At 47.6% G+C, this 26,034-nt stretch overlaps 1 protein-coding gene across 3 annotated transcripts; it reads right to left on the bottom strand.

Annotated features, from left to right (window-relative positions):
- Nucleotides 1-245: 245 nt before the first annotated feature.
- Nucleotides 246-15,358, bottom strand: NRIP3 (nuclear receptor interacting protein 3). Of its 3 annotated transcripts, none has more exons than XM_032691856.1 (7): nucleotides 15,011-15,358; nucleotides 8,369-8,548; nucleotides 7,651-7,733; nucleotides 4,307-4,446; nucleotides 3,818-3,870; nucleotides 3,618-3,715; nucleotides 246-2,327 (listed from the first exon to the last, which is right to left on the bottom strand). In XM_032691856.1, exons 1-7 carry the CDS (start codon nucleotides 15,182-15,184, stop codon nucleotides 2,312-2,314), a joined length of 744 nt encoding a protein of 247 aa, XP_032547747.1. In that variant the 5' UTR covers nucleotides 15,185-15,358; the 3' UTR covers nucleotides 246-2,311. The 3 variants fall into 3 exon arrangements, with proteins under 3 accessions (XP_032547747.1, XP_032547745.1, XP_032547746.1); XM_032691854.1 differs by having other exon boundaries at nucleotides 246-2,324; nucleotides 15,011-15,290; XM_032691855.1 differs by lacking the exons at nucleotides 246-2,327; nucleotides 3,618-3,715; nucleotides 3,818-3,870 and adding an exon at nucleotides 3,887-4,262 and having other exon boundaries at nucleotides 4,299-4,446; nucleotides 15,011-15,290.
- Between the last annotated feature and the right edge of the window lie 10,676 nt (nucleotides 15,359-26,034).

Below are 26,034 nucleotides of genomic sequence, written 5' to 3'. Positions count from 1 at the left end.
CACATGGCAACAAAAGGCTGAGATTTCAAGTGCTCACATTTAACCCAAATGCCGTGTGCCGTTTATCCTGCCTCATTAGTGCATCTCCACTGCTTCTCTTCTTTGGTCTGATGGAAATTCCCAACAGCATTTCCAAAAACAGTTCAGAGCCCCATCAGACTAAAGAGTGAAATTAACTCCTGTTTTCAACAGAGAATTGCACTGAAAACAAAAAAAAAACCCAGTATATTCAGGGAACAAGCAAATAAATTGTAATATCAGTGTAACTTTATTTAGATTTAATTTGACATTTAGCACAGTAATAAGCACAGAAAGAAAAAAGTACCAAAATACCAAACTCATAGCATATAAAATAATCAAATGTATTTCATATTTAGTGAAATATTTCTACAACACATCAGTGGGACTGACCTGGACAGCCCAACCCTGTGAATACATACATATATATATAGCTGTGTTTTACAAAATATTGTATGTAGAGAAAGCACTGAAACTTATCACCAAAATAGAAAATAGCTCAAAATACAGATAGTTCAGATTTGCTAGACATACCCAATATCAAAAAGAGGTTCAAACCCACTGCAGGAGATAAAGCTCCAACTCAGATGTCCTGGCAGGTGAGTGGGCACAGACTGGCTAAAGATGGCAGGAGCCTGGCTGGTGGGATGGGCTCCAGATCTGAGCCAATGGCCATGAGGTGACAAGAGTTACTGGTCCTCACCCAGGACCATCAAGACACTTCCTAAGTGGGAATGTCAGCAACGCTGTCAGTACTTGTGGCTGATGCTCCGCTCGGTGGGATCCATGGGACCATGGTGCATCCATGGATGCAGGGAGGATTAGGGGCAGGAGCAGATTGGATCCTGCAGGAGCCCCCCAGCCCAGCCAAGCCACCCTGCAGCCTGTGCCCACCAGGGCCAAAGGGCTTTTGCTAAGGAAGAGCTGCCGGACCAGCGCTCTCTCTCCTGTGGCACAGAGGGACCGGCTGACAGCGGATGCACAACATCACAGAGGTATTTTTCTGATTTTTAAAGGTGCCTCTTCAGCAGATGAGAAAGATTAATTATTAGCTTTTAAAAATCTAGGAAGCTGCTTTTGTGCGAGGCCAGGCCCCCCCCAGGCAATGCCATAGGTTTGTTTGTTCCGGTCTGCAAGCGAGCGACATGAGAAGTAGCAACCCTGATGCTACAGGACAGTAACACCAAATGAAACACTTGTCTTGGCAAAGACTCCCGCCTCACCCTGAGGGTAATCCAGGTTAGCGTCATACCTAAAATCCCAGGCAATTTGTAGATAGATATAAAAAATATGGCATTTCTGGCAGCAGCACTAAAGTACAACAGGAGATGATAACCCACACTAGCACACAGCCTGGCTGCTGTGGGTGCTTCAGGCTGGGTGCTGGGCAGGCAGAGGCACCAGTCCTGGTGGCAGGGGAGAACCAAGGGCACGTTGGGGCCATCTGGGTCCTGATGTACCATTGAGGCTCTGTATCTGATGCTTTCCAGACAACATATTTTTGTGCTTGTTTGGTGCTTTTTCGCTCAATACAATGATTAACTTTTTTGACTACCCCCACAGGAAGACAGGCAAGGCTTGCCTGGAGGATCCCTCCTCAGTGGGTTTTGAGCCCTATGCCAACCCCACAGTGAGCTGGGGTCTGTGGAAGATCACCCTGGGAGCCCTCCCAAACCCTGTTCCTGTGCTTCTGCCACACCACTGCGGAGAACTCTCTAACCCATTAATAATTCTGCAATTGCTCTTTCTCATCAAGCCAGCAGTTGCATCCTTAATTACATGGCAACAATACTATGCTAACAGGATGAGCTATAATTCCTAGGTGGTATTAACATTGTTATTTTGCTCTGAGTAACTTCCTGGTAATGGCCATTTGAATGTGGCAATATCAATTAAGTGAATATAAATGCTTAGTTCCTGGAAAAATCATTAATAAAAATCTCATTTTGATAGCCTCTAATGACAGCTAAATATAATTACTCATACGAGGCCACTATAAAAAGTATTTTTCTCATCAGAAGAAATTCATAAGGTTTTCCCAACTGTTTGTAATAAAGAGGACAGGTTATAGAAAAGTCCAGAAAATAAGCACACATTTGTTTCTCAAAAAACATAGATAAACATGACAATATCTCTAAATTACTGGCTACAAACAGGATTTCATTTAGCTCTACTCAAGCTGTAGCCTAGTATAAATGTTTTCAAAGCAGCGCGCTGCTGTTTCATCTGGAACAGCTGCACAGGATTTCTTTGATGTCAAGCTCTTGCGTGTGGATGGTGTTTCAATTTCTCTTTACGCCTCCAAACTGCTGGAACAGGAGGGAGAAGACACTCAATAAAATAGGCATTTTTCATGGAAAAAAAAAAAAGGCAGCATAATTTGCCCTTGAATGCAGTACTAAGAAATAATTTATCACTGCAGTGGCGACCAAACTCGACTGCGTCTCTCGCATCCCTATTTCAAAGGAGACAGGGAAAATACCCAGTGGTTTTGTATGGTTCCCCCACAGTGCTGTACCTGGCATTCCCTGGGATCACACACTGCCAGCTCTCCTGGCCATTGGCTGTCCTGGGCACACAGCAGGTGCACATGTGCTCTCTTCCTGACTCCCTGCACTAGTCCGTACATCCCTCAGGCACTCCCCGAGGACCATAAATACAATTAGCTGAAGAAGCTGTGCTCCTTCCCCGCTCCCACCCAGGTTCCTTGAGCTCAGTGGTGTCCAGCACAGCAGGCTGGAGCTGCACGAGGGCTGCAGGACATCCAAAATGACTGTGGCTGGTCGTGACAGGCAGCTAAAGAAGATGCTGACCTGCATCACCTGCCAAAGATGCTTTCTTAAGCAGTGAGGAAACGTTTCTTAGGTTGCTCATCACTCAGCAACCACAAGTGCTGCCTGCAAAGGCACATTAAGTGCAAATCCCCCTCTCAGACACTCGATGCCTGCCAGTTTCTTAAGTCAGAGGCAGGAACCAGTGATACATCTCTTATTCACAGTGCTCAGAGAGAAGGAGCCTCATGCTGTGCCTGGAAGGACAGGGTTTGCCCTGCCTGCTGCCTGCTTGCCTGCAGATCCAGGCACCACAGCTACACACATTTAGGAGGTATAGCATATATTTATCTTTCTTTGGGGAGATAAGGCTGAAAAAGTCCAGGACACTGGGAACAGCTGGCAGGAAGGCAGCTGAGGCAATGCAGGGAGAAGTGGCAACACCATTATCTCCAGGCAGGATCTCTCTCTCAAACACTGATGTGGGTTTACCAGCCTTGCTCTATAAATATTTTCCAGAAAAAGGTTTGTTTGGGAACAATGTCAAAGCAGAACTCAAGGAGTCTTCCAAGTGACCTCCAAAAAGTACGCTTTTCAGACACTCACTTTGATGTGCAATGTTTACCAGAAAAAAAGCAGCAAAAGCTGACAAAGGCTGCTGAAAAAGCCAGGGACTCCATTTCAAAACTAAATGAGTTGATGAAACAATTTCTGCCAGTCTCTGTCTCCTGCAGCAATGATCTGAGGGCTTCTACATGCCCCTACTGGGGGGCACTGAGCCATCAGGCTCAGGAATCCACAGGCAGCTCACCTCCCCAGCCAACTTACTGCTCTCCTGCCGCAGCGCTGTCACTGCCCACAAACGGGATTTCTTCCCTGTCCGTCTTCCCCAGAACAAGGTGGTGCTTCTCCATGTTTATGACACACTGTAGAGAATAAATGCCTTTAGGTAAGAGGGAAAACCGCAATTCATAGTGGTCCCAGCTCCCCCACCAGCATGGGTAAGCACCCGGCTGGAAAACCCCTACCTTCAGAGACTTCAGCGTCTGCAGCCCAAAGGAGAAGGGTTTCTCATTGTCTTCTGAAAAAACATGACTATTCAGATTTATACATTCAAAATGCCCTCCTACGCTTTTTGTCAGTGACTCCATCCTTCCTTCATGGCTGCTCTGCTAAATAAAACCCTGTTTGTAAAGGGACTGAGTGACTCCAGAGGAGAAGATGATCAGAGAAGGGCAGGCAGATGCACCTACAGGGAGATGCAATGGTTGCTCCACTGGCATGGCAGAGCAGAAGCCAAGCCTGGTGCCACCAGCACAGCCCTGCTGGACACATCCTCCCTCCCTCCCGCTGAAGGGCCAAGCAGGGACTTTCTTTATTTTAGTTTTAACATCTTTCTAAAGCTTCATTTTTGCTGCTGGGGAAAGACAGAGTAGAACTCCATCCCATACCCAGAGGAACACCCACACACACCCACACCCACACCCACACACACACACCTCCCCACACACACTCACCCACGACAAGGGCAGTGCACTCCACGGGAACCGCTCCCACCGTGAGGGCGAGACACTCGACCTGGCCGATGGCTTTCACCTTGTTCGACAACGAAACCATCTCGTCTTCGACAGGGAGTGCTTTGAGATGCTCCTTTAACCTGTGCATTGAAAACACTTCTAACATCAAACAGCCATGGTTTGGTTGCTCCAGCAGGGAGCAAACAGTGTTTGGAGGGTACTTACGCTGAAGTGCTCTTAGCTCGCTCATGTTACCAAGCTGTTATTGGAAAGCTGCTTCCCTGGCAGGTCGTCTGTGGATCCCTGCAGGCAACCAGCAGCCCACACTCATGTCAGACCATAGCACAACCCACAACACTGCTCTGGGGCTGCCCCAAGCACGGCTCTGTACTGGATTTTGGGTTTTACCTGAGGAATCTTTTTCCTACATTTCCTCAAGATTTTGGGAAGCTGTTGACATAAAATTGCTCCTAACACAGTGTGGATATAAGGAGAGGATAGTTCACTGTAGTTTCCACCAGTGGAGCTGACGACACCAACACTGTGTCCCCATGGAATCATAGAAACGTTAATGTTGGAACAGACCTCTAAGGTCATCAAGTGCAGCTGTCTACCCAGCACTGCCAGGCTCACCACTAAACCATGTCCCCAAGTGCCACATCCACACACTTTTTGAACACCTCTGTGGATGGAGATCACACCACTTCCTTGAGCAGCTTGTTCCAAGGCCTGACCATCCTTTCAGTGAAGAAATTCTTCCTAATATCCAAGCTAAATCTCTCATGGTACAACTTGAGGCCATTTCCTCTGGTCCTGTCACTTGTTAGCAGTGAGAAGAAACCGACTCCCACCTCACTAAAGCCTCCTTTCAGGTAGTTGTAGAGAGTGATAAGGTGCCCCCTGAGCCTCCTTTGCTCCAGGCTAAACAACATGGCTCACAGCTGGGGCAACACACCCAATACACTTTTGTTAGTTTGTTAGGTGCTGCTGCTGGCTTTATTCAGAGGAAATGGGGACAGATCAATCACATTCAGCCCAAGGAAAGGAAAAACGGATGTCTGAAATACCTCAGGTACAGTTGTCTCTTCTATCTGCACCCTGTGAACCAGTCTGACAATACTGATTAATTATTTAGCTTCAGTTTCTCTTTTAAACTGAACAAGAATCTGATGGAAAGGCAGTTTGAGGCGCTGATGTCTCTCTCAGATAAAAGCTGTATCACTTTTCAGCTATTTGAGGTGCCTTTCTGCTGAGCCGCATTGCAGCAGTGAGTGTGTGTGTGTGTGTGTGTGTGTGTGTGTGTGTGTGTGTGTGTCTCTCTGTCCTGGGGGGACCAGCCCCCTCAGAGGGAGATGCCCCAGGACAGAGGTGGGCATTGCCCACACCATTTGGCACAGGTACAGGGACTGGGAGAGGTAGCAGGGACAAGGAATTGAATCCCCTCTGCTGCTTTTTTGTGGCTTTTAAAATCAGTGGGAAAATATCAATGAGAAGTTTATGAGCTCCTTGGCCTCCTCCTGTACCTACAGCTCCACAGGGGATTTCTCACACTGTGAGCTTACTCCACTCTCTCCCAAGGGAGAGAGCTTGAGTGGCACCATGACAAGATGCAAAAAGGTTTTTTTGAAAGAGAAAGGAGGAATTGAGCCTGATCCTCAGACACTTACACACTACATTGAGGTGCTGAGTCCCCAGAGACCTGGGCAGCTGAGCCCATCCCCAGAGCTGCAGAGCCCCAGCTGCAGGCAGCAGCACACAGCAAAGCACACAGCGGGGCTCCTTCCTTCCCCTAAATGCAAAATCACCCAGCATGCCTCTTTCCTGCTGCTTTCCAGGTCTGGATTTAAACAAAACTCATGTTTTATCCTTGCCACTGGACTGCTTTGAAGTAGAATGTGCTGGAGCAGTGCCTGTTGTCGCACAGAACCTACCACAGTGACGGCAGAGCAAGCCAGGCATCAAAGCCCTGGTTTTAACCCACTTTGCTAATCTGGCTTTAGCTTCTGTCCCCAAAACCACAGACAGCAAAAGATCTGAAGGCAGCTGCCTGTGAGGTAGCCCTGCCTGCTGTGTGCCCTGGCTGGCAGCCCATTTGGGATGGGTGTCCCTCTGCCTGCACTCGCAGTGGGTCTCCGGCACACGCCGGTGTCCCTGGGGTCCCAGCCTGCAGGAACCACAGCTTGCTCATCACTGAGGAGTAACACCAGGGAGAGACATGGGCCTTGTTGTAACTGCAGCTGCCTGGCTGATTGCTACAAGAGCGATCTCACTCAGATCAGGAGGAAATCCCCAAAACCTGAGAGCAGAAAACAGAGTATAACCTGTTTCTTCAGCAGTTTTTGAAGGGCAGCTATGCTGCAGCAGACCAGTGTTGCAAGAACTACACTGGCCACACATAAGTAACACAGGGAGTAGATGAACTGTCATAGAGCATCACTGTGAGACTTAGAGGAGGAGAGCAGCCAGTACAGCACCTTGCAAGATGAGAACCCCTCCAAATGCACTGTGACCATCCCTAAGCTTGGCTGAGCTGCTCCACAGATCGTGACAAGGTTGTAGGAAGTACAGCCACCTTCCAGCCACTAAACACTACTGTGCAAATAAGTAATTAACATTGGCACTGCTCATTCAGGGCCACGCAGTAGTGCTCAGGGAGCAGATACAATTGTTTTTTGCATAATCAGTGCAAGGTAGCTACAAAAAGCAATGACTCCATGGCAATAAAGTGCCAAAATCAGCTTGATACCCTGTGAGCTGATGCCTGATCCTGCTCCTCAGAGATTAGAGAGAGTTTTGCTGCAAATGGCTGGCAGTCACCTCCCTAACACTCCATAAATATATTTCATTTGCTTTTGACCGTGAGAAATTTGTTGTTGGGATCAGCATCAGACACCAAATTCCGAACACATGCATCCACACAGCTCCTTTACACCGGGTGCTGGGGCCAGCAGTGCTGCAGCCACCAGTGGGAGCATGGGCAGCAGCCAGGTCCCTGCCTTAACACAGGGACCTGCGAAGCTGCAGCCCCACACCTGCCCCAGGGACTCAGAAGGCTGAGGGAGGTTCAGCTATTTCGTGAGGCACTGAATGACAAACAGGCTGAAGGAAACAAACTGAAAAAACACAAATGCATCCAACCCTCTGAAGGGATTCCCTCCCTGCCATTTAAGACTGGGCTAGAATTTGGTTGTAAAAGGAGGCTCAGGAGCTTGCCCAGGCACAGCCCAAAGCACTCTCTTCCAGAACAGTCATCACTGGGATGAGCAAAGCCTCACCCCCAGGAGCATTCCCTGTGCTGCCAGGTGCCATGTTCCCGCAACACAGAAATCCAGCTGGATACTTACCCTAGCCTGTCCAGGCAGGCAGACGACATGAGGTTGTGTTGTGAGCCAGTGTCCACCACAGCCTTCAGCTCCTGCCCTGCACACTGCAATAGCAAGAAGAGATGGGAGATGATGTGTGGAGTGCAGGATGAGTGCAGGGTGTCCAGGGTCTCTGTGCATTCTGCACACACCAGTCCCCATCAAATCTCCTCATGCCAGCCCATCCCTGCTGCACCACACACTTAGATGTGTGTTGGGTCCTGAGCCCTTCCTGGGCCTTCTACCCCTGCAGAGAGCAGAAAGAGCAGCCCCAGGCAGGGGGAGATATTGCAGAGAGTGGGAAATACAAAAAGGCGTGGGGGTAAGAAGGAGAAATGTGAAATTACCATTGGGGAAGAAAAAAGGGATGGCACTTGAGGAAAACAAATAGGCTAAGAACACAGGGATTTGCCATGGATAATTATGCCTCAGTATTTCAGCATGCTGCCCCATTCTAGCTACCCTCTCCACCCTGATGTGTGAGGGAAGACATCCATCAGACCAGTTTGCTCTGTGATATCAGGTGGCTGTCTCTGCCACAGCAGCCCAGAGCTGCAGAGATAATGCATCCCCACAGCTGTGACAGTCCCGGGGGAGCACAACCTTAACCAGGAAACATGCAGAACAAGAGCACAGCTTGAGGGTGTCAGAAATAAAAGTTGTGGGAAATACCCCCAAAAGACTGGGGAGGGACTATTACCTGGCAGCTCACTACTATGAGCTCTTCATCCTCCGTTTTTTCTGAGCTTCCCAGTTTGGTTTGATTCAGCTTGTTGGTCTGCGGTGGGATATCACCCTTCGGAGACCAGCAGCCTCGGCTGCTTCGTAACTTTGATAAATTTGTCTCCATCAGGCGTTTCTGCAGGATATTATGTGGTTGCTTTAAGAGAGAACACACACAGAAGAGCAGGGTGAAGTCAGAGGAAAGCCACAGTGACCTGCGTCACCAGCCTGCCTGTGGTGCCCACGGGGCAGCACTGCTCTCACACGAGGGATGCCCTAAAGTGTCACTCTCCCTGATTCCTAGACTACAAGTACTCTTCCCAGACAGCTCTAGTTTACCTGGCTTTGACTAAAGAGAACTGCTTTGTATTGTACAGGGAATAATACTTTCAAAATATTAACCAGAATTTGGAGGGATGCCTTTTTTTTCCAAACTCAAGTTCAAGATTTGATTGCATATAGGAATCAAAACAAGTCCAGCTTTTTCAAGTTAGTGTTTCAGCCATAATTACCTCCCTCTGTTGATAAGGATGTTGAGAATTCTGTAGTGATGTGAAAAATTAAGATGTAACAAATTACCTTTCCAATTAAATTAATCAGCTAATTATGAAGAAGGTCTATGACCTGGTCTAAAATTGCCCTATGTGTTTCTTTGCTACGTTTTAGCTGCTAAGGGTAAGTGGGACCAAGCCTGAGGGGCATGCCACCAGAGAAAAGTGAGAGGAAGAGAAGGGGTAAGCTAGTCTAAGATAGGTGGCTAGGTAGGTATTCTCCCAGGAACCCCCAACTTCATGCAGCAGCTTCTTGCTTTCTCTGTCATTTCCATTTGCTCTGCGAGAAGCATGTTGCCTCTCAAAATCTCCTCCAACCGCTTTCCCAAAAGCCTTTTTATGTTTAATGTTTGCCACAGATGGATGCACGTACTTTGCTGGAGGTGAAATTACTCTGCTTGATTATCTGCTCATTTCTCTACCCGGCTAATCTGCCCTCCCCATTACTCCTTTCCTTTGGATTTTAATTTTTCCACAGTGAGACATTCTCAATGGCTTATTCCTGAATTTTTACATTCAAATTAAATATGCCTGTGTGTCTGCAGAGACATCTGAACAAGCAAACCTCCTCATCCCAGGAGAATTTCAGATTCAGGATAACTTTGAAAACCTGGGGCCATGGCTCCCTTAGCTGGCCAGCGCACTCCCTTGTGCACAGCATCTTGTCTGTACAGCATGTTAAATAACAGCACTTACAGAAGTCTAATGCAACCTGGCATCATCCTAAAATAACTGCAGCCATGTTAGCTCTTCAGATCCTGCTCTAGGCACAACATGGGCGGTTACACTGGACCTGACTGATGAGGTTGGGCAGATACATCCAGCACCAGTGGTCACCGGGACGTGTCATCTCCTTTTGTCCCCACTTTTTGCCGTCCTTATTTCTGCATGCAACCTGTGACTTGAAGTAAAATTCCATGACCATTTTGGGCTGCAGGTGCTGTGTCTGACCACCACGACAGAGAGCATGTCCTGTGTGCAGGCAATAACACAGCCACTGTCATGGTGGGGAGGAATAAGACCTGACACTGTGCTGCCTCCTTCATGCTCTGCTCCAGTGACCACCAGCCTTCCCGGTGAGACCGAACACCAGGAACCAGTGATGCTTAACTAGATTAAAGGCAGGCAGACTGGCTGGACTATCCCTGTGTGCAGGGACAAGCAAGTCAGCTTGGAAGCAAGGACTCCCTTACATGAGGCAGAAGTTGAGATGCACAGTCAGCACTGTGATCACCTCCAATGCTCCGCATCCGAGCGAAAATGCAAGCCAGGGTTTGCTGACAGGGGATGGGATGTCCTTCTTACCCTTTGTGCATGCCTGCAGCTCAGGAACACATCTGGAGGATTAATTCTTCACATCATTAAAAAAAACAAGAAAGTGAAAATAGAGGGAATATTGGACTGTAAAAGTAGATGGGTGAAGTTCACCCAGCTTTGACCCAGCTGGCCAAAAGACAGCTTGTCATACAGTGGCCAATTCCTCATGCTCAGCCCCATTCATCCAGGACCAAGAGAAATTTCTGAATGGCATCATCCAGGACAGTCTAGGTACTCTTCTGATCTGTCTGGCCTCAATCACCAGCACACTCCTCATTGCTCCCTTAACTGTCATCTACCCTTGAACTAAACCTAAATTTTTTTAACTACAAGTTCTCCCATGGATTGTTAAGTAGTAACACACATGGGTTTCCTGAGACCCTAGTTTTATGAATCCTATGTGGGATCCATCACCAAAGGGAAAAAGTTCATTACTCAGTGAAGATGAATTGCCATCACAAACAGGATTGTCTTTTGCTGACACTTGCTCTTCTGAAAATCACAGCAAATTCTGCCTGTGGGGGGACAAATACTCCTTACATTGTGCTCCAATACAGAAATAATTTAGCAAGAGGGGGCTGAAAACATTCCCTACAGCACCATCCTGTCTCAGGCTATTAATTAGTTTGCTTTAACTTGTGTTTCCCTTGACTCTTGTGCAACAGTGAGGGATGTTAGTCACAGAAATGACTCAAGTGATGGACACGTACTTGGTAAACAGATAACGTGTCAGGGAACATTTGGAAATGCACATTTTGCTGGCAAACTGCAAGTGGACCATGTCTGGGAGGGAGGGAGAGGAGAAAAACCTCCCTGTCACAGCAGTGGAGAAGGCACCTGTGTTCTCCCTCCAGTGAGGGCCGGCCACAGAGCCAGGAATGGTATTTGAAGTAACTCAGACTATCTGGTGCTGTATTCGTTTGCTTTGCACAAACCTGGTGAATGTTTTATAAAATATAAAATGTTACATTTCATTGTGTCAGTGCAAAAATATTTCCTAGTATCATTCAGCACTACATAAATACAAACCAGGATTTTTTTTCATATCTCCCTTTCCAACTCAGACTTTGCAAAAACCTGTAATCCCCTAAAAATGTCTAAGTAGAAACCCAAAGAAGCAAGTGGAGACACAGCTTTTGCTTAACCTATTTACAGCTGTCTGTCAAAAATACAAATAATTCTGCCCAGTTTTGTTCCTCTCTGATGTATAAGCAAGTGCATTGCTGCAGCTTGCAGCCTCTCTCTCTCTCTCTCTCTCTCTCTCTCTCTCTGGCAGTTTTCCCACTATTTTAGCTTCTAGATCTGGGGATAACAAGACCCATCAACAACAGTTTCACTAGGTGCAGATGAAAGTCAGGGAAGATGCTGGCTCTTCCCCTCCCCAAACCCATCTCAAGGGGTTTGCCTTCTCTTCTGTACCTAAACAGTAAGGGGAAAAAAAGGGGGTTAATGCACCAATGGAGCTAAACCCAAGAAATAACCAATTTCTCTCTCTTCTTCCCATCCTTCATCCGAACACATCTTCGACCAGCATCCTGTGCTCATGTGCTGTCAGTCCCACTCACAGGGAGATGAGATGGGATAAGAGCTACCCCCTGCACCCCTGGGTGCCCAGGCAGCAGTCAGGTCTCTGAGCAAGACAGTGCATGTATCATCAAAGATTTTTGCTTTTCAGCCAAGACACAGCAAATCCAGGGGCGTGGGAAAAGCGGGGACAAACTGAATGCAGTGCAATTAACAGCAGTGTTGCAACCAGCTACAGGGACCAGCGCCATGGGGACACCCAGAGTTGTCCTGATGGTGCCCAGAGGAGGCTCTGAGGGCATGCTGGAAGGGGGAAATGCTTTTTGTTGTTGTCGTTGCTATTTATAACTTTGTTTCCCAGCTTGTGACGAGATACGGGGCTGTTTCAACTAACGCCCCTTCAAACTGGTTCGGCAGCTCTCGGGGTGAGGGAGAAGTGTCAGAGCACCAGGAGGAGCTGCCAACAGCCAGCACACCCTGTCCAAGTTGGAAAGGGGGTCACGGTTACCATGTCAGGAAGCCCACATCCCAGCTAAGGACCATATTGTGCCAGTTTTCTGGGCTTCAGGGAAGAGGCTAATAGGCACCAAAACAAAACCATTTCTATTCTGTATATCCAGCCCTACATTTGCCAAATTCAATGAAGGCTATGCTATGCTTTAGTTTGGTCTTACACTAGGCAGAGTGGAGTATGTAAAGGGAGGAAGGAGCTAGAATTCAATCTGAGCCAGAGTAATACACTGGCAATTATCATAAGCTTAACACAGATCATTACGAGTATTTATCAAACCTGCCTGTACATGGTATCACCAGGAGAGATGCTTCAAGAGCTGAGTAAAACTGGGAGATGCCAGTGCACCCACCCTGGTGACCTGCTGCTCATTCACTGTGCACAGCACCCCCTGCTCTGTGGCCAAAAGGAAGGGGATTTCTCCCCAAAATCAGAGTGTTTGCTGCCAGCTCCCACCCTGACAGACAGGATCTGTTCTCACCACCTGTCCCCGTCTCTGAGGAGCTGTTACCTTCTCTCTTCTCTTGCCAGGGCTGCTGGAAAATCCCATGGGAAACCCTGCATTAATAACACCGGTCACGTCAGAAGCCCCTCTGCCCACGTCACCACAGTTGTCACACAGCCTTAGGCATGAGAACGTGCTGCTTTGTGAGGAGGTGTGCAGTTATTCACAAGAAAGGCATGCAAATGCCTTGGGCAAAGACCTCTGATGCCCTGAGCCTCCTGAGCCCCTCTGGACGTGGAGCTCTCAATTTGGGGCCGTGTCAAGGTGGGGTCCCAATTTTAGAGGTGCTTCTCCAATGTCAGAGATGAACAATTTCCTGCTCCTCACAGGGACAACTCTTGTGACATCCAGGCAGCCGTAGTAGCCAGAGACACACGGTGGGTCCAACCCAGATGTGTGTGGTGTGAGCGCGGTGGTGTCCACAGCGTCACTTCACCGTGACACGACCTGCTGCAACATCCCTGCAATCATGGTGTCTTCTCCGGTGCTGTGGGAAGGGGCCTGGGCATGTGCCAGTGCTGTCACATTGGGGATTCCCCACACGGCCCAGGGGGGTCCCTGTGGCCAAGGGAGCCCTGGCCACATGTGCACACTGTCCCATTAGCCCCTGCTGTGGCCTGGGGACAGGGGGGTTTTTGCCAGCTCAGTTCCCACCCCATCCCAAGCCAGAGACCCACCACAGCCAGGGTAGCCAGGATGGGCAGTGCCATGGCTCACCTTCTTTTTTCCTTGGAAGGGATCAGGAGCTGTGGACCTCCCCAAGGCTTTGCAATATCCCTGGAGAGAGCCCCCCACATGGACCCTTCTTGCAGGAGCTGTGGGTGCAGCAGGGGTGATGCTGCAGCCATGGCTCAGCCAGTGTGGGCACAGGAGCAGGGAGCAAACCTCGGGTGACATTTCTGTAACTAAGGTGATGGTAAGGAGCCCCATACTCTGCCCCTGGTGCTGGGACAAAACCTGGTCCTGGCTGCTCTGGGGCCAAGGACTTCAGTGCTCAGTGCCCCTGGCTCCTGTTACCTGTTGCTTCTTTTCTGGGCAGAGTAGAAAACCTGTCACCAGGCACTCAACTTGGCACACTGTGGGTCACTGAGCCACCACATGTTATTTAGACTTTGAAGGTAATCATAATAACAACACCATCACGCTCTGAAAGGCGCTTTGTAGCTCCCCGTGGGAGAGCTGCAATTCAGTGGTGACCAGGAAAGCTCCTTCTGAGCCTTTCTCTGGGCAGGAGCTTCACTTCCTACAACTGCAAAACACTTGTGATGTCAAAAAAATCACCTCCATGTGCACTGCAGAGAACAGCCAACTCATTCCACTTGTCTCAGGCAGGCAGAGCCAAGCCTAACCCAGCTGAGCAGGAAGGCTGTGACAGAACAAAATAATGTCACTAAAAATAAAAAGATTTACCTTTTTTCCCCATAAAACCCATATCAAGCACTGAAAAAAAGGAAAAAATATTGTTTTACAGGGTGCAAGAACTTTGCAACCATTGACCAAAAAAAAAGTAAAGGAGTTTTAGGATATATTTTCTAGATTTTGTTCCTTATGTTAGAACTTTTGATGTTACATTTAAGTATCCTTCCCATTAGAGAAAGCTCAAACATTTGCATACATAAGTATTTAGAAACGCTCTCCAGCCCCTGTACATGATGAATAATATCATATGTCAAGTACACGATCACAGGGATCATTGTAGATGTAAATATTTTAAACCTAAAATTATGTATCTTTATTTTATTAAAAAACCCCATATATGCATATCTTTATCAAAGCATGATCATGACGGTTTTATATTTTGAAATAATAGTGACTGCACTTCACTGAATGTTTATGATTACGTGTTGTGCCTACATACACATCACAGGCAAACACGTGTGTTTGCATGCATGTATTATATGAAGCCATTTTGGCTTACTCTGATTCAGAGAAGATTTTTGTACTGCAAATGGTATCACATTTTCGTGCCAAAGTGAAAAACAAATTAAAAGCTTTTAGATCTGAGTGCCAGGTGTCTGGAAGCACCTACTAGAAGAAGGCAACTCTGGTTATAGCTATATTTGTACTCCCTTCCTTTCACATATTTTTTAAAATGAGTTTCCACAAGCAACCAACTTCTCCTCTCAACAGAAAAATGGCACGAAGACAAAATATAGACAATGCCCTACCAGCTTCTTAAGTCTCCTTCCAGTAAACACAACAAAGCCTTACAGTATCTTTCGAAGTGCCCAGCTTCTTCAGCCCATCCAGAGGGAGGAGATCTGCAGAATCCTTGTGAATAAACTGAACCGCCTGCTTCATCCTCCTCTGCTGCCGGAGAGATGCCGCTTCCCTTATCTCCACTTCTTTTCTACTCGGCTCTGTCAGGATACCCGAATAAAACATCTTTGCGCCCGCGTATGGCTCGCTCCCTGAAGATGCGCCGCTCGCAGAGATGGAGCCGGGGAGATGCTTTATCGGCCGCTCTTTATATCCGGAGCCTGGTGACGTTTGGAGACCGGCAGGTGCTCGGGCCGGCGCCGAGGGAAGGAGGGGTTGGGCACATCGCAATACGCTGCACAAACAACGCCGGGTGAGATCAGGCTCGGTCTAAGGGAATAAATCGGTGCCGTTGCTCCCCGCTGCCTCTCCGGAAAGCAAGATGAGCCACAGGCATTCGACGGCTCTCAAAGTCCTCCAGCAGCCTCCCGGACAGAAAGGAGCACTGGAGCACCGGCACAGGGCTTTGAGAGCTGCAAACAGCCCCAGGAGCCAGCACACCTCCCAGACAGCCCCTGCAGGCGCGGCTGCTGTGGCCGCGTTAGGGAGTCTGCAGTGTCAGACAGGTGACGGCTGCCCAGCACCCATGTGGTCCTGGGTGGGGTGATGCAGCCCCACAGAGACTGTGCAATTGGCCATGCTGAGCTTTGCTACCTTACCCCTGGGGCTGGAAGGGTCGGGGCAGGCTCTGGATGCCCCTGGCCTCACCAAAGCGTTGCTGGCACTGATCTGCATCATCACTGTCTACTCAAGTCCCCAGGCAGACTGTCACAAAAATTGTCCCAGCCAAATTGGAGAGCCTTAAATGTGGTTTTTCACAGGATTTCTACACCCATCAAATGTTCAGGTACAGCATAATTTGACTAATCATTAGCATTCACACTACTGATCACGAATCAGCTTTGCAAAGCAGTTTACTGCTTGTCTAATGATCCAGATGTTGCTGGAGTCAGTCTTGCTCTAGTTACTTATCTCTGAAACACCCCCAGCACTTTCTTGGATCAAAGCCACGGCTGTCCAGGGGTATCATTATCCCTCATGGGCAGCTCTAGGCCTCCAAGAAGCAAAGTCCTTATTTCTAGGACCAGGTTGTCCTTTAACTTGTTTTACTTAAAGCAATAACTTGAACAATACTACAGTCTCCAGTAAAATTCTACTACCTCTTTACATTACAGCATGCAACATGAACTGATACACATTAACAACTAAATACACTTTCATACTATAAAGACTGATTGATATAATAGTGAGAGAAGGAATATTTCTTAACGGGACTCCTTGCACATGTGGATTTCTTTCACTACAACAGTGAGTGAAGGCAGCAGGTGCTCACCTGGACTTTCTGCCTTCCAAGCAATTTGTTGCAGGGAACAGGTGCAGAAAAAGTGCAGCTCTGCCTCAGATAGACAGTATAGATCTGGAAACAATTCACATGGGTTTACTTCTTGTTAAACTAAGAGAAAACTTTGATGCACTAGGTAAAGCACAAGAAAAGCAGAGCTTAGCTCAGGATTTATGCCAAGCTTGACTTCCAGGGCTCTTCTACCTTTGTGAGGAACTGGGGCATTCACCCTATTTTGCTCTTCCCCACCAACAGAGCCTGGACTCACACTGTCCATCACCAAGACACCACCAGTCTTTGGCCAGCTTCAGGGAACCACTCCTGTCACTGACGGGAAAGGGACAGGGGAGGACAGGGAAAAATGTTTTGGAAGGAGACCCAAAGTAACACGGAACACAGAAAGGGAAAACAGGGGTTCCCTCGAAAGCAGCCAGGGAAAGACATTCCCTTTGCAGCAACTGAGATATGTGGAAAACTGAATGAATGAAAGCAATGAGAACAGCAAGAAGGCAGAGTTGCTTTAAACCGCAGCACCAGTTTCTCCTTCCTCCCTTCCCTGCGAGCTGCTGCGAAGCCCCAAGCAGGGAGGGGGCCAGGCAGGATCCAGCCCCAGCAGCCAGGACCTGCAGCCAGCCCTGCTCACCTTCACCCAGCCCCAACAGCACAGACCAACCACCTATTGCTTTAGCTCGGCACATTTCAAGTGTAAATCTTATGAGACGTGAACACACATGAACACAGTGGTCCCTTTGCTGGGGGATCTCTGACAGCAGTGCCCACACCACTGGCACCCCAAAGTTCCCAATCCTGGTGTGGGGAGCAGGGCTGTCACCGAGCAGGGCTGATGCCAGCTGCTGCAGCGATGCCAAAACAGCAACACTCTGTGGGTAAACTTATACATCTGAGCTCTGCAGCCATGGACAGGCTGTGTATGTTTAGCCCTTCCTCACGTGACCTGAAAGAGAGGGGGAAAAAAAATCAGATGAGGATGCAGAATGCCATAAAACCTGAGCCCTTTATTTCACAGCCTCACATAAAGACCATTATGCATGAGCCAGACCAAGCTCAGTGAAGATGTCAGCACGCAGGAGGATAACAGGGCTGACATCTGAAGAGATAATTTTTATTCCCCATGCTGACTCAGCCTCATTACCTGACAGGACCATTGTTCCGCTATGGGCACACATAGCCAGGAGGATAAAAGCACCTTATTTTTCACCTTGGGAGCTATCTGGCACTCTTCCAGCTGATTAAATAAAGATATATGACTACATCCACATTCTCCTGAAGGCAAGGAGGCACAGAAGGAAGCAGAAGGGCTGCTACTGAAACCAGGAGGCAATTTTTAATATAAAAGCTCCATGGAGTAGCAGCACTCTACCTGAGGTACTAGCAAATGCCCAGTCAGCTCTGGCTTATGGCAAAAAGAGTAAAGCTTCAAGCACAAGTGGAGCATGAAAAGCCCCCTCACACAGCAGCTCCAAGGCTGCAGCCTGCATTTCCATTCAGCACACAAGCATTTTGTCTGAGCCCTGCAATTTCACTTCTGCTCTATGGGATAAATGCACCCTGTGACAACAGATCAGAAGAAAATCTGCTCAGTGCTCAAGAGTGACAAATGAGATAAAGGCCTAATTCCCTTCTTGATTTTTAATCTGTGCAAGAGGAAAGTAGAAGAAGCAGTAAGTTATCTACCCAAATTATGCAGGATTCACACTGAAATAGGGGTTCAGTTTAGAGAGCTCAAACCCAGTGGTTTACTTCCAAATTGGTCATTTGTTTGCAACAGATTAGCCAGTACCATTTCTCTCCCTCCACATATGATGTGTCTAAATAGGGCCACATTTCAGAAAAATTCCCATCCACTCACTGGAAACAGGCCTGTGCATGACAACTGTCCCTCACTCAAGAAAAGCTTCAAGGAACAAAACCACTTTTCTTGCTCTTTCCTGCCTTCAGAGCAGCATGGAGCATCCCTCTGCAACTCCAATCAAGGCCAGTGTCAAAAGAAGCTTCACAGGGATGCGATGGAGGAAACCTCTCCAGCCTGGGATTTGGCCCTGCCCTCCAGGACAGGCTGGCTCTGCTGGAAAGCTGAGATGCTGGCTGCTGCCAGCACGGATGGGTGGCACACGTTACTGGAGACTGGAGGCAGGTGGCCCTGCAGGTACCAGCAGAGCTGCAGGTTTGAAGTGAACTCTGTCCTGTGCCCAGGGCATCTGTCGGCCCAGGAAAGTCGAGGACAGAGGTGCTTTTGTTCTCGGTTTTGAAACCCACTGCAAAGAGCAAACAGGGGGAAATGGTGCTTTCCCCGGACTTTCCGACACATCCTTTGCCATCACAGCTGAGGACAGGGAAGGCAACACCAAAGGGCAGCACAAGTGCCCTTGGAGGGAGTGGAGAGGACGTGCAACTTTGATAAGCTTATCGGTCACCCTACCTGGCAGACACAGTGACACCGGTCCTGCCTGCAAACACAATTTGCTTCACATGTGTTGGAGGCTGAGCTAAACCCCAGCAATGCTATACCCCCATTTACAGCCTGTTTATGCTGGCTCAGAACTCAGTCATGCTTGCAGCTTAATCAGCACAAGGAAAGAAGAGCTGTGTTTTGTTCACACTCCCATTTCATCTCTCGGTGAAGAGGAAAGCAGTGGCAGGCAACAGAGGAAGTGGGTCGGTCCCTTTTTTTTTCTTTTCCTTGATTTCTCATCTTTCCCTAAAGAGAAGTGATTTGTTAGTGGTTGCTATACCCTGAAGAAATGCAGAGATGCCCCAGAAAACTCAGAAGAAAGGACAGAGAGGTATAATTTAACAGAAACAGAAGCAGCAGCAGCAGGCAGTAGGTCCAAAAGGAATAATTTACCCCAGCAGAAAGAGAAAACTTTAGAGAAGCAGATTCCAGAGAAAAGACTGAAGAGCTCAAGAAAATGAGACCACAATATTTGATGTAGAAAAAGAAGTTATTCTGTCCATCAGTGAATCAGTAAGGGTCAGATCTAGTATATTCAGGCATATAACTGAAATAATTTGGAGACTACAAACCAGTCCTTTTCTAAAAAGGTTGGCTACAAAAAATCCAGAAGGATTTTTAATCATCATTTGTAGCAAGACAAAGACTACAGATAGAGCTGGAGAAATCCTCTAACATACAAAGGTAGAATCAGTTTGAGACTCCTGAGAGATGTGGCCCATTTCATACAGTAACTCCATGCTCACCTTCTGTATTTCCAGTGCTGACCAAGGAAAATGATCTCCTGGGCTGGGATATGGGCCCCATCACAAGCACGAGCACCTCATGGACACGACTTTTCCGAGGGCAGCTCTCCCTACTTATCCTTGGTGCAGCTCCAACCTCCTTTCCCCTGTTTCCCATGTTCTGTGCTGTACCTGAGCTGGTGGCAGCAGGCATAGAGCAGGGGCACAGATGACACTGCTTTCAGGAATCAGATACTGTACAGATTCTCCCAGGAGAATGAACTGAATTTGTCTGTCTAGTTTTCAAATACAGAAGCAGGAGCTGGATGATAGTTTCAGGAACACAAAAGCTGCACATGTCAAACCAGGAGATTAAAATAGCAAGTCTTGCAAGAGCTCCCTTACCTTTATTTTTCCTGTTTTAAAGAGGCTGAAATATGCTTCTAAAAAAACATTAAAATCATAAGAAGAGTTGGTCAGGAAAACAAATGGTACATTTTCTAGTGTCTTCTACCACATACCTCAGTGACAACTAACTTCTGTCTAGGAGCTGTTTGTGCCAGATGGAAGTCCTGCCTCTGGAGTTTGCAATCAGCACACTGGTGACTGTGCTGCACTGGGAAAACTGGCTGAGCCCCTTTCAGGACTCATGTGAGCCAGGGAAGAAACTTTGGGTTCCATGTGCCAACAGAGAGGCAGATGAGGGAGTTGGGACAGGGTGCCAAGGGGAAAGGGAGAAGCTGGCAGGTGACTTGCCAAACACTGGGGAAGGGATAAGAGAACAATAGGCACAGGGGCTGGCATGGCAGACAGAAAGCCTGGACCCCCAGCTTCCACATCTTAGACCCATCAGGAACAACCACAGCCCTTAATGGAGGTGCCGGTGGCTGCTCTGCATTGGACTGCACTGCTCCTGCTCAAGGGTGAGGGAAAAGAGTGAGGTTTCCTCCAAGACAAGTGCCAGACACAACTCAGAACACGGTGCTGCTCAGAAATCAGCTGCATGCACGAGCACAGAGATGGCCACAGAGTTTCCCATGGAGTTGAAGACACCAGGGAACTTTCTTCTCAAGCAAAAAGACAAATTCATATCTGTCTCTGTCTCCGCAGATGTCTCATGTATGGCTTTCTTCAGGAACTTCACCTGGACAGGTGGGCAGGGAATGGTGTACATAAAGGGCAGGTTATGTTTCTCCCAATATGTACCCACACCAACCTCTTTTTATTATGTGCAATGGTAAAATTATTTCAGTATAAAATTTTCAAAATGATTAATTTTAAGAAACATTAATATATGCTAGTTCTCACCCTAACATATGTATGTTAGAGTTGAACTGCAAATATTTGTTTTGAAGTAATCTACACATATATTCAAAGTGCCAGCCAGAACTACATCACTCAGGCTTCCCAAACCTCAAGGGATTTCACTTCTGTCCTGCAAAAGGCAGCTTGTGTGCTGAAGGCTTCCTCTGCTGCTGGGCATTCCACGCCATAAATTTTACATTCAGGTCATTAAAAATATAGGAGGGGTCTTGTTAAGGCTAAACCATCGCGAGTCATTTCACACTACACAAGCACGGTTTCCTCGCTTCTTTCCAACTTTCCAGAAGCCTGACATCTGGAGACCAAGGAGCAGCTGGGCTGGACACGCAGAAATGCTGCTGCTGCTCAGAATTTCTGAGCTCTGAAAAGCAGGAGGAAGAGGGCGCTGCTCTTCTTCCCATCAGGTTCTCTGTCAGTCCAGCAGGAACTGCCAAGAAATAACAGGGAGTCTGTTGCTCCCCGAAAGGCACGGGGCTGGTGGGATGAGGCGGGGCTGGCTCTGAGGGGTAGGAGAGGGCAGGGAGACCCAGGAGACAAAGGCTTATCGCTGGGTTCTGCAATGAAAAAGATCATATGTATGATCAAGCAACGTGGTTGGGATGCCCTGGCTCCTCCTAGAGCCGGCGAATGCTGTTGTGTGATAGCTGCACTCAGTGTCCCTCCCCAGACCCAGCTCCGAGTGCCTGGACTAAGCAGAGCTTAACAACAAACTGTAAAACCAGAGATGGTACCCAAGAAGCCCGCTGGGGTGAACAGCAACCACCCCACAGGTGGAATTTTGCTGTTTGCCTCTTGAAACAGTTCACAACAAAGGATTATGGGCTCCCCACATCCAGGGAGCTGCAGGAGGCTTTCATTGTCATTAACCATGGGACTGATGACACCTAAAAAGCAGAGTATCTGAGACATTGATAAACAGTCATTGCAAGAGTAAGAAGAGCACCCAGTTTTCTCCAACAGAGATGTGCCATTGTTTTCACCCATATATTCCTTGCCCCTTTAGCAATTTTCTCCCTTTCTTCAGGCCAAGGGACAAAGGCTCTGCACAGCACCCACTACAAAGCCCAGCCATGCTAGCAGCCAGCCCAGCCATGCTAGCAGCCAGCAACCTTTCAGTGATTTATGGACACAAAGGAATCTATTCTTGGTCTAAATACTCCAGTACAACAATCATTTTCTATCCACCAACACATTTAAGTACTTGTTTAAATGCTTTACTGAATGGGAATTACATGCAGACGGCTCTCCGGGCAAAACACTCCTTCCCAGCATGGTGAAAAGTCACTCCTTAGTACACAAAATATCAGTATGCACACAAAATCACGTGTGATATTAGAGCAACAGCATGGAAGCAAAGACTTTTCAGTGTTTAAGGTATATGTTACCCTGGGATATTTGAGACACCTGTATTTGCCTTTAGATCTGTGTGGCTAATTAAATATAAGGCAGCTGGCCAAATTTTTCCTTGTGTCAACACCTTGAACATCAGTGGGGATACAGCAGGGATACATGATACCCAGGATGACATACCTGCCTAGATACAGTTATGGAAGTAATCTACTGACCCAATCCTAACTTGGCAGCAAGAAGTTTTAAATATTTACCCATCAATTCATAGAATCATAGAATCAACCAGGTTGGAAAAGACCGAGATCATCAAGTCCAATCCTCGATCCAACACCACTGTGATTACTAGACCATGGCACTAAGTGCCACATTCAGTCACATCTTAAAAACCTCCAGGGACTGAGAATCCACCATCTCCCTGGGCAGCCCATTCCAATGTCTGATTACCCTCTCTGAAAAAATTTTTTTCCTAATATCCAACCTAAACCTCCCCTAGCAGAGCTTAGAACCACGCCCTCTTGTCTTACTACTGGTTGCCTGGGAGAAGAGACCAACCCCACCTGGCTACAACCTCCTTTCAGGGAGTTGTAGAGAGTGATGAGGTCTCCCCTGAGCCTCCTCTTCTCCAGCCCCAGCTCCCTCAGCCTCTCCTCATAGCACTTGTGCTTGAGTCCCTTCACCAGACTTGTTGCTCTTCTCTGGACCTGCTCCAGCACGTCCATGTCCTTCCTGAACTGAGGGGCTCAGCACTGGACACAGTACTCCAGGTGAGGCCTCACCAGCGCTGAGTACAGGGGAAGAATCACTTCCCTGGTCCTGCTGGCCACGCTGTTCCTGATCCAGGCCAGGATCCATTGGCCTTTTTGGCCACCTGGGCACACTGCTGGCTCCTGTTCAGCTTCCTGTCAATCCAAACTCCCAGGTCCCTTTTCTGCCTGGCTGCTCTCCAGCTACTCTGTGCCCAGCCTGTAGCACTGCAGGGGGTTGTTGTGGTCAAAGTGCAAGACCCGGCACTTGGCCTTGTTGAACCTCATCCTGTTGGAATCAGCCCAACTCTCCAGCTTGTCCAGGTCCCTCTGCAGAGCCCCCCTACCCTCCAGCAGATCGACACTCCCCCCCAACTTGGTGTCATCTGCAAATTTGCTAATGGTAGACTCAATCCCCTGATCTAAATCATCAATAAAGATATTAAACAGAACTGGGTCCAACACTGATCCCTGGGGGAAACCACCAGTGACCGACTGCCAACTGGATGCAGCCCCGTTCACCACCACTCTCTGGGCCCGGCCCTCCAGCCAGTTCCTAACCCAGCACAGAGTGCCCCTGTCCAAGCCGTGGGCTGCCAGCTTTAAATTGCCACACACGTGGAACAATGAGTTGTCATTTTCCCCTTTTACTTTCAAACCACTAAATTATTCCCAGAAACAACTGGCACCCTGGGCAGGTGCCCGCAATGGACCATAAGAAGACCACATCACATTCATTTCCCACTGGGATCCTGATAGCCAAGGTGCTTACGTCCAGGGTTTTCCTCCCTCTAACCCCATGTCTGCATTAGTGTGCAATGCATGCTGGCTCTGGGATAAAAGATGGAAGCTATGGAAGCATGTGAGGCCACAGATTGAGCACTCTGCCCTCACCATTCAATGACAGGACTGAAGTAATCACTGAAACTTGAACTGGGGATGAGAGCAAACCAAGGCAGCCCAAGCAGGAGCAAGATCAGAAAAGTGTGGCAGCTTATACAGCAGAAGGGGTCTTCTAAATCTCCTGTCTTTGGATGACAAGTTTAGAGCTGGTACAGGGATCTGAAAGCTCCCTGCCACAGGGGGGAACTCTCAGTCCTGAAAGGAGTTACGCAAACTTTTTAAAAGCTCACTGTTTTTATTGGCTTTCTAGCTAGAGAACTTCCCTCTGGCCAAGTACAAATCTGCTGCAAAGGCATTTCTCATTCCAGATGCTTTGGAGTGGTATGATTCCTAAATAGCGGTACTTGAGGAGAGGGAGGGGGAACTCCTCAGGTAAGCTCTTGTGGAATTTACCTCAAGGAGAACACAAATCTCAGAACATAATTTAAAACCTTGCCAAAAAAAAAAAGATCACTCCCTCTCTGGAACAGGAGAAGTACAGGTCAGCTCTAAAACAGTACTGCCTTGTGAAGGGTTCCTTGTATGGCTTGCCCAGTTTACCAGGTGATGGTGACAAAAACAACAAACTCCAGTGATGAAGTAAGCAAGTGAGGTTGAACAGAATTGGAATTTCCCAGTTCTTCTGCAAAAGCCCTGAGAACAGGTGCTTACTTCAACTCGTGCCAATGTGGGATTCACCAAGGAACAACATTCTTACTATGCTGTTTAAAAGACTGACTGTGAACCTCTTCTGCTGCTACCAGTTAAAGGCCTATTCATAGAGGGATTTCATTTGACAAATATTTCCACCTTCTTATGGAGCTCAGATCTAGGACAGCTTTGCACTTCTCCTTCAGAAGAGAAGAGAAGGAGGTGGCTTGTTTTGTATAGGCTCTTTATCAAGTTTGGATTCACTCCGGTTTCACAACAGACGAATAGTCAACTAACTCGGGATTTGAATGCTATAAGTTAAAAAAAAGTATATAAATTTTGGAACTTAAAACATTCAAATCCTGAGTTCATCAAATGTATCAAAATATCTTTATTTTGGAATTTTAAGATAAATCAAAATCTGAGCCTAAGATATTTACAATATCCTTTTAAGATAAAAATATGTTTTACATCAGCATTAGAGAGGAGGTCACCACAGTGTTAGTCAAACACAGGATCTCTCACCTCTGTGGAGCCCTTATGTTTATTTTATGAAGTCGAGACTCCAGCACTCTCAAGTGCTGGAATTATAAGTGAGCTACCATTGTACCCTCCTCCCAGGGCAAATGCAGAACTGCAGCAACTCCTAACTGGTAAGAGTTAGTCAGACATGTTACTGGATACTCAGTGCTAATATTTGCGCACACACAGAACCATCAACAGTACTTCAATGTAGCTCTCCTAACACAGAGGTTGTGTTTGCCATGTTGTGATTTGGTTAAATATCTCCACCTTCAAGTCTAGTCAGCTGAAAGATACTTTAGCTCACACTATGCCCAAAAAGGAAGGCAGCTGCCCCAGGAGAGCAGGAGCAGGAGCACTGCGGGTATGAATGTTGAGACAGTGCTTTGAGGTGTTTCTGCCCTACCTTGGGTATAATTTACCACAAGATCATCTGTCCAACCACTGATTGGAGTCAAGCTGTGATCAAGCTGAGCAACCAAATGACGAGGAAATCAGTAGCTGACTACACACACCATTTCATTTTCAAAGACAAATGTTCGAAGTTCATTATTGACATCTGTAAAAACTGAGTCAAGAGAGTGATGGGGTCAGGCAGAGTGCCGGAATCACTCACTGTTCTCAGAAGTAAATAACAGTAACTGAAGTTACACATTCACAGCCCATTTCCTTCAGCTTCCTTTGAGGTTTATTCTGCCTGGAAATCAACAACTTTCAACCCGCACATTTCCTCACTAGTAATTTGGAAAAGAAGGGGGAATGGCCTTGATCAACAGCCAGAATTCAGTTCAGAAGAGGGTCTCATCCCACTGCAATCTGAGGAGGAAACCCGGCTCAGGAGTATGCATCTTTCTAGGTCCCATATTTGTATGTTGTAAAAATAGAATAACTCAAAATACAAGGTTATTTACAAAGTCACACTCTGCTCTTCAAAAAGATTGATCAGAGGCAGTGGTTGGGAACAA

The sequence above is a fragment of the Chiroxiphia lanceolata genome, chromosome 6 (assembly GCF_009829145.1).
Source record: "Chiroxiphia lanceolata isolate bChiLan1 chromosome 6, bChiLan1.pri, whole genome shotgun sequence".
NCBI classification, from domain to species: Eukaryota; Metazoa; Chordata; class Aves; order Passeriformes; family Pipridae; genus Chiroxiphia; species Chiroxiphia lanceolata.
Note: the sequence above shows the minus strand (reverse complement) of the source record. Positions and strands in the feature narration are given on the sequence as shown.